General features: G+C 38.8%; 1 protein-coding gene across 3 annotated transcripts in view; it reads left to right on the plus strand.

Annotated features, from left to right (window-relative positions):
* Window positions 1-8,609, plus strand: part of Vgll3 (vestigial like family member 3) — a 44,210-nt gene extending 35,601 nt beyond the window's left edge. For all 3 annotated transcript variants that reach the window (XM_032899409.1, XM_032899410.1, XM_032899411.1), the window contains exon 4: window positions 8,491-8,609. In XM_032899409.1, coding sequence (XP_032755300.1) covers window positions 8,491-8,534 — 44 coding nt within the window. In that variant the 3' untranslated portion in view covers window positions 8,535-8,609. The remainder of the gene's footprint in view (window positions 1-8,490) is intronic.
* The last annotated feature ends 259 nt before the right edge of the window (window positions 8,610-8,868 follow it).

The raw sequence follows: 8,868 nt of genomic DNA on the forward strand, positions 1-8,868 counted from the left end.
TAAATATTTAGTTTTATTTTAATTTTTTCATTTAAAAAAATGTATTACTTTTTTTTACAGTCCAGTCTTTCTACCCTCCCACAGTCCCTCATCCCAATCCTTCCCTTATGGTCTCCAAGAGGATGGCCCCCACCGCAACCAGGACTCCCCACTCCCGGGGCTTCAAGTCTCTAGAGGGTTAGGGACTTCTCTGACAGAGGCCAGATCAGACAGTCCTCTACTGTGTGTATGTCAGCAGCCACAGACCAGCTCCTGTATGCGGCCTGGTTAGTGGCTCAGCCTCTGAGAGATCTCGGGGGTCCAGGTTAGTTGAGACTGCTGGTCTTCCTATGGGGTCACCCTCCTCCTCAGCTTCTTCCAGCCTTTCCATAATCAACCACCCGGGTCCCCTACTTCACACCAGTGATTGGGTGTAAGTATCTGTGTCTCATTCAGCTGCTTGATGGCTTCTCAAAGGCTAGCCATGCTAGGCTCCTGTCTTTAAGCACACCATAGAATCAGTAATAGTGTCCCATTCCCTCCAACCCCCAGCTCCTTTACCTCAGGCTCTTCTCCATTTTTGTTCCTGTGGTTCTTTTAGACTGGAACAATTCTGGGTCAGAATTTTTTACTGTGGGATGGTAATTCCATCCCTCTACTTGATGTCTTGTCTTTCTACTGGCGGTGGACTCTATGAGTTCCCTCTTACCACTATAGGGCATTTCATCTGCGGTTCCCTCCCTTTGAGTCCTGAAATTCTCTCAACTACCAGGTCTCTGGTACATTCTAGATAGTACCCCCACCTCCCACCCTCTGAGGTTACATATTTTCATTCATTCTGCTAGTCCTCAGGCCTTCTCTCCTGTCTCCCATACATGGTCATGCTCCCCTTCCCCCTCCCACCCAGGTCCCTCCTTCCCTCTGCCTCTGTGACGATTATCTTCTCCCTCCCAAGTGGGATTGAAGCATCCCCACTTGGGCCCTTCTGCTTGTTAACCTTCTTGAGTACTGTGGATTGTATCCTTGGTATTCTGTTCTTTTTGGTTAATATACACTTATTAGTGAGTACATACCATGCATGTCCTTTTGGACACTCAGGATGATATTTTCTAGTTCCATCCATTTGCCTGTAAAACTCATGATGTTCTCATTCTTCATAGCTGAGTAATATTCCATCGTGTAAATGAGCCACACTTTCTGTATTTGCTCTTCCATGCGGGACATCTGGGCTGTTTCCAGCTTCCGCTGTGACGGATAGAGCTGCTATGAACATAGAGGAGCGTGTGCTGCTGTGGTATGGTGGGGCATCCTTTGGATGCCCAAGAGAGGTATAGCTGGGTCTTCAGGTAGAGCTATTTCCAACTTTCTGAGGAACCTCCAGACTGATTTCCAGAGTGGTTGTACCAGTCTGCAATCCCACCAACAATGGAGGAGTGTTCCTCTTTCTCCACATCCTTGCCAGCATCTGCTGTTACCAGAGTTTTTGATCTTAGACATTCTGATTGGTGTAAGGTGAAATCTCAGGGTTGTTTTCATATGCATTTTCCTGATCACTACAGACTTTGAACATTTCTTTAAATGTTTCTTGGACATTTGAAATTTCTCTGCTGTGAATTCTCTGTTCAGCTCTATACCCCATTTTTTGTTTGGGTTGTTTGGTTTTTTAGTGGTTAGCTTCTTGAGTTCTTTATACATTTTGGATATTAGCCCTTATCGGATGTGGGGTTAATGAAGATTTTTTTCCTGATCTGTAGGTTGCCAGTTTGTCTATAGACTGTATCCTTTGCCTTACAGAAGCTTTTCAGTTTCATAAAGTCCCATTTATCAATACTTGATTTTTTATTTTAAAAACATGAGTGTCACAGTCATCTTGAGTGCATTTTAGCATCATAGTTATCTATGTAACCATAACTGACTATATATATGCCTTCAATAATAATAAATGTTTCCAAAACAAGCTAGTATGTATGTTTATGCATATATATGTGCATATGTATGTGTATGTCTGTATGTAGGCACATTATGTACATCTGTTGAGTATTGTTATGCTGTAGAATGATTGCTATGAGGTCTCCCAAAAGAATAAAGATATGTATGCAGTTTCCAAAGATACTGCTGTTCTGCCTGCCCTGCAGTATAAACAGTGGTGATTGCTCACAGGGCTAAAATATACTTTAAATGTGGGAAAAATATTCCTTAGAGCTTTTATTTTCCAAACAGTATTGATAATAATTTTAGAAATTGTTTTGAGAGGAAAAACTTTAGAAGTTATAAAAAGAAGTATGGTGATTACACATGATCTACTTTGATATTCATTACATTACTGTTGCCCAAATGGGTACCTATTGCTTCTCTTCTTCGTTCCTCCTCTAGGTTAATAGTATGGGTCTGTGGTCACATGGATCATCGTTAGAAAGTCCCAACTTGTATTTAACCTGATTTTGCAAGCCTCCAGCAAACAGATGCAATTGTATTATCATTTGCAGTGTTAATTTTATGAAGGCATAGAAATGCATATGACTGTCTCATGAACATTTCTATGGTCATCTGTCATTCTGTCATGTGGGGGAAAATTGTCTACTTGCCACAACAGAATGCTGTATGTATTTAAGTTGAGAACAAGTACTATTTGCATTTATTGTAGCAGGACAGAGTATTTTTAAATACAAGAATAAGTTGCCAGTTTGTTAATCTAATAGCAAGTGTTCCTAGGTAAATGACTTGCATGCAAACTTTTAATATTTGTGAAATGAGCACTTTATACTTATCAAGTACTTTCTTTCTATTAAGATCAAAATATGTTTTACCCACACTCAGGTTTTATATCTCATTTCTTTCCTTTCACCAGTATGTCTCGCTCAATGTACAGTTACCTCTTCTATCTCTAGGAATAAAAAAAAAATAGAGGTGTGTCAATGTCATTTTCAAAGCATCATGCTCCCTCAGAAATGGAACCTGTTCATATAGTGGATTATGTTTGGTAATCAGAGTGTTCCCATAAGCTAGCTCTGCAGCAGCATACAAATTCACTTCAGTCTATTACTTATGACTTCTCCCTAACAGTAGAATAATGGTTCCTTAGTCTTGCTGTTCTTTTAGATATCTGATGCTTTTATACATCGTATTTCCTTCCTCCATCTTCAGGATCCCCATCCCACTTAGGACTCATCCAACATTGTGTTCTCATTTTTAAAAATCCTATCAAGTTCTATTAATCCCTTCATACTCTAATGTGTATTGTCTTATGCTCAGACCTATCAGGAGATACCCAGTTAAAGGAAGATACTCTCCCCAGTCAACTGTCGATTGCCAGTAGCTGCTCAGTTAGGGGTAAAATTTTGTGCCCACTTCTATTCTCCATTCAGAAAAGTCTAGCTAATCTTTAGCTAATCTAGTGATACTTTCATAGCACATTAAAATAGAAATCCCACTTATAGCCAAAATTTATTTTTAAGTTATTCCTTTGTCCTTTCCACAGCACTTAACGCTTAGCTCTATAAAGTTATGCAAACATATAATTAGTAGGTTGCATTCGGCCTTTTGGTGCCATTCATTCGTGTCATATCATTCTTATTCTGCCCCTGCATTCAAATCTTCCTCTCCTACATCTATGCACCACTGTCTCTTAAACTTGGCAGCAACCTTACCATCTCACTGCGATCCCTCCAAGATACCCATCTCGAGCAACCTTACCATCTCACTGCGATCCCTCAAGATACCCATCTCGAGTAACCTTACCATCTCACTGCGATCCCTCCAAGATCCCCATCTCGAGCAACCTTACCATCTCACTGCGATCCCTCCAAGATCCCCATCTCGAGCTGCCCATGCCGTCTTTCCCACTGCAGGGTACAGGAGCTACAGTAGATTCAACAGAATCCCCTCTAAGTCAACCCCTCCGTCTTTCATGGGAGTTTTTGGGAGCTTCAGAATGTTTTCACAAAATGACTTGGGGTTGAAGGAAGTTAGGGAGGGGAAAGACTAGATTTTCATGCTTACATACATGTTGCTGCTATGCTGATTCTTATATCCATAACCTTAGCCCAATACCAAACTTTGAAATTGTTGCTTTTTGAAATTTAGAGCATGATTTTGCCCAGGAGAGGGTAAGTTGCTCCTAGTAACATCTTTGTAAGATTCTGTTAGTATTGTGGTCTGGATGTTGGTGTCCTCCTGAAAGTTTATGCTGAAATTCTAAGTCTTAAGGTGTTGGTTTTAGTGAGGCCTTTGGAGGATGGATAAGTGACAGGGAGGGACTGAGTCCTCGGAAACGGAAACTTATTCTCTTCTAAAAGGCTTTAGAAAACACACACACACACACACACACACACACACACACACACACACACACACACACACCCCCCTTTCTGTTTTAGTAAACAGTGAAAGGAACCGCTACAAACCAGAAAGCAAGCTTTCATCCATCACCAAATCTTCTGTTGTCTTTATCTTCGATCTGAACTTCTCCGATGGCACTGGAGGAATTTGTGCTGTTAATCATCTACCCAGTTGGCAGCATTTGTTTTAACATCCTGAACAGACTGAGTGCCAGCCTCACAGATTTTTGAAATGAAAGCAAACTGTGATCCTCTTATGTGACCAGATTTTTCTCACATTCCGAATTATTTCAAGTTTGTTTGCTTGGGTATGGATATTGTTTCTTCTCTTCTGTGGTGATCAGGTGGTGTTGCTGTTGGAACTGAAGTGAAGAAGTGTGTCTCAGAACCTGTAGTTTCTTTAAAACTCTATTCTAAGTCCATCTCCCATTGAAACTCTGAAGATCATACTGTAATAGCTTTCTTTCCTGGCCTACTTCTGATTTACAGCAAACAGGAAGCAAATAATAAAGATAGAAAATAAAATATAGTAAAAGCCTTAACTTGAATGTTCTTCATTTTAAAAGCGTTCACGTTAGGAAAGTGGATGGGTCTAGAACAATTATATTACACTAACGCAATGGTCTAAAGCATTGTCAGTCTTTATTATATCTTAGAAATAACTTACTGTATTTCAGAAATAAAATTCAAGTTAATGTACTTGTTAAAAAGTTATCAAGTGAATCATCTTGTTAGTCTTGATATCAGCTCAGAAAAAATATAAAAATATACATATATATTATATATATTTAAAGAGATGAAAAGGGAATATAGAAATTGATTTGCATTTTTGTGAACAAAGTTTGTGAGATCCTGTTTATGTGGGGGTTAGTAAAGAGTGGCTAGTGTATTCCTGTCCTATCTTTCAAACGACACAAGTCACATAAAATGTACGTATATACGCTATCATTAGAACTACTGTCTCTGCTATCAGAACTCCTGGTTATAAACCTGCCTCTGCCATCACTTCCCCTAATTTCCACCCTCTTCTTGAGTAATCCATATTATTTAGAGCCTGGTTAGAAGATTATGTGAATGTCCCTGTAAAGTTCCCAGCACTTTCCGTAAATGTAAAGCTTGGCATATACTAAAATATCTATGGACTAGAGAATAAGACCAAAGTGGAATTACTGACATAAAGAAGCAAATCTGGTGATTTCTGTCAGCCAGTCGAAATGGCAGAGGGTGTTAGGCCTTCATTTTATACAGATTTGATTGGCATTAGAGGAGCAAAGGAGTCCAAATAAGAGCAATGTTTGGGGCACAGGGTAGTCTCTTGTTCCAAGGAATTTTTAAAAAATTGCCATGGATATACAGACCATGCTGATCAATTTTGTCTTCTTTCATTTTGTTAGGCAAAATCTAAGTGGATGACTCATAAGTATCCTGCACCACTCTCAGCAATTTTCTCTGCTAGAAGTGTGGCAGCCTTGATTTTATGAGGCAACATATTAGCAGGATCTATTGTCCTTGTTCTTTTTTTTTAATTAGTTACATTTATTTTCAAATTTATAAAAAATGATGACTGGAAATTAAATCAAAGATATGATTTATGTCTTTCCACTGAGAAGAAGCTAAGCAACCAGCATCCAATAGTTATTTAATACCTTGAGGTTACATGTGAGTTGCCAGGCGGCTTGACTTTGTTAAACTGTCCTCTGGAGTGACACAGAGCCATAGAACCACACACTGAAGAGGTGCATTTAGAATGAGAGAATGATTTCTGCTTTTCTGGTTGAAAACTTGGGATCCATTTTAAGTAATTCCATACGTGCCTACAGCAAACATTTACATGATCCAAGGGAGTCATATATCTTTGCACATCAAACTAGGGATTGCCTTTATTTATTTTTTTAAAAAAAGTCCAAACCACTCGATGATTGCAGCAGTATTCATAACTTGCAGTGTTGACATTCTATAGATTGATGTCGTCTTCAGCTCTGGAAATGCTGCATAATCTAGAAGATGAGAAGTATTAATAACAAAAAATATTTATGTAGTCAGCAGATTGTCAGTAAAGGTGGCTTAGATTATAAGAGTTGCTCCACAGAGACTGTCAGGTTGCAAATTATTCAACCCACGAAAATATTTGAAAATAAATAAGGCAAACTTGAGTGTCCTGATACATCTCTGATCCTTTTATTTCTCTTCCTTTTCTGTCTCCTTTTCCTTTTCTTTTATCCTCCTCCTCTTTGAAACTGGAGTAAAGGTTCTATACCAAGCATTCAATGATTCTTAGAGAATAATAGCTAGAGCATTCTTTTGACACGCAGGCCTTTAGTCAATACTCTCCTGCTTTGTGCTGTGCAGACTACGCCTCCAGTTAAGATCTTATTTATTTATATTCTCTCTCTCTCCCTCCTCTCTAATTTTTTTACACTGGCTTAGTTTCACGTCCCTCCACTTCTCCCAGTCTCCACACATCCCCTTGCCTCCAGATCCACAACTCCTCCATTTTCCTTCAGAAAAAAGCAGACCTTCCAGAGATATCAACCAAATATGGCATATCAAGTTGCAGTAAGACGATGCACATATTCTCAAATTAAGACAGAGGAGGCTACCCAGGAAGAGGAAATGGATTCCGGAAGCAGCCGAAACAGTCAGAGTTAGGAGCCCCACAGGAAGACCAAGCTACACAAGCCTAACACAGATGTAGAGTGCCTAGGTCAGACCTGTGTACGCTCCCTGATTATCAGCTCAGTCTCTGTGAGCTTCTATGAGTCCAGATTAGCTGACTTGTGGGTTTTCTTGTGGTGTCTTTGACCCCCTATAGATCCTACAATCTGACCTGCTTCTTACGTTCTTTGTTTATTCTGTCTTGTTATGTTGCTGTCTTTGAATTTTGTCTTAATATCTGTATCCAGTGACTGTGCTTACAACATCTTTAGTAAAAAAATATATTTATGGGTAGAGGAACAAAAAATGCTATTATAGTAACAATCAAAATACTAAACTCTCCTGGGAAATTTTTTGTTTTTATGTCTAATATTCATCCCAGACAGATAACACTGTTAAACAAAGGGTCAAAAGAATAGTTTGAGATCCTGGCACCAACATAACAATTGTCTTTCTGCCCACATTTTGAAGGCCTCATTTCACTTTTTTTTTGATTCTGAATGGCTTAAGAGTTTATTCAGAGGGCCAATTCTATCAAATTATATGCCTCAAATAGAAAAATAAAGGTAACTAAAAGAGACAATAGACAAGAAATCTGATTGATTGCAACAATGATTTCAATATATATGTACATCAAAATATTTTAATACATGCACATCAAATATGCATGTTTCTCAGTTATACCTCAAAAATAAAACAAAACAAAAAATACACACAAAATGAAACTTATCTCCAGGTAGGGTTTGGGCAGCAACTGCCCTAATTGCCTGTATCAGTAATTGGTTAAATGACTGTAGTAGACCCAAGTCGAGTTCATATTTTCGATACTTCCTCTTTAATAAGCTTTCTATTTTACCTACCAGTTGGAGTTCAGATGTGTTCAGGTATCTTCTTTAAACTTATTTAACCCAATTGCTTGCATTGTTCCTTAGATACTCCTGAGTCACTTTAAGTTCATTATGAGAAAAGATGTTCAAAGAAGTAAATGATTAACTAGAATAGAGTACTATGTACTATGACCTACCAGTCCATAGCAACAATACTAAACACTATGTTTTATTCATATTTAACCATTCTCTATGACTTTAATGATGCTGCTCTGAATAAAAGAAATTTTACAACTGAACTTACTAGTCCACAAGTCTAATTGCATTGGTTTTAATTGAAGCGTTGTTCAGATGTTTCTCAAGTTGGTTATGTCTCTCTTCTCTTCCATTATCATCTCCTCTTTAAAGTTAAGGCACAATTTTTAATTTTATTGAATTTGTCATTTACTCCTAATCCAGGAGAATAAGAAAGAAACAGCAATGTCCATGGTATAAACAGCATTATTCCAGTACAGAGTTCTTCTCACGTAGTGTGGTCCCTGTCCTTCTTAGAGGATAGGTCCTCTTTAAGTCCTATCTCGTGTTGCCCGGGTTTAACTTTCTGTATTCAGTGTGTGGCAGGTCACGACCATTCATGAATGCTATGTGTATACTTATTCATTCTTCATTATTTTCCATTTTCATCATTTTAGGTCTTCAGCATCAGGACAAGAGCAAAGAGTCAACTTGGTACTGAAGCATGGTGTCAGCAGGTCATATGGCAGCGTGAATCCAAGGACCCTCTGGGAAAACATGCCACTGGGGTGTCCCATCCAGGAATGGGACGTGGGAAAGGAGGATTGAGAAGAGGACAGAGAAGGCATTGTCTTTAGATTTGAACCTTTTCTGGAGAAGGCATAGTGGATCCTCCTACTCATTGAAGAAAAGCTTTTGGTTTGTTTTCCCTCATCTGAGCCTTTGTCACCTGTGCGACGTCTCATTTTACTCACCTTGTATGAGGACCTGGGCTAGTTTTTTGTGCTTTGTCTTTTTCTTCTTTTTGTTTTTTCCTTTTGAACCTTATAAGAAGA

This window comes from Rattus rattus, chromosome 4 (genome assembly GCF_011064425.1).
Source record: "Rattus rattus isolate New Zealand chromosome 4, Rrattus_CSIRO_v1, whole genome shotgun sequence".
Classification (NCBI taxonomy): domain Eukaryota; kingdom Metazoa; phylum Chordata; class Mammalia; order Rodentia; family Muridae; genus Rattus; species Rattus rattus.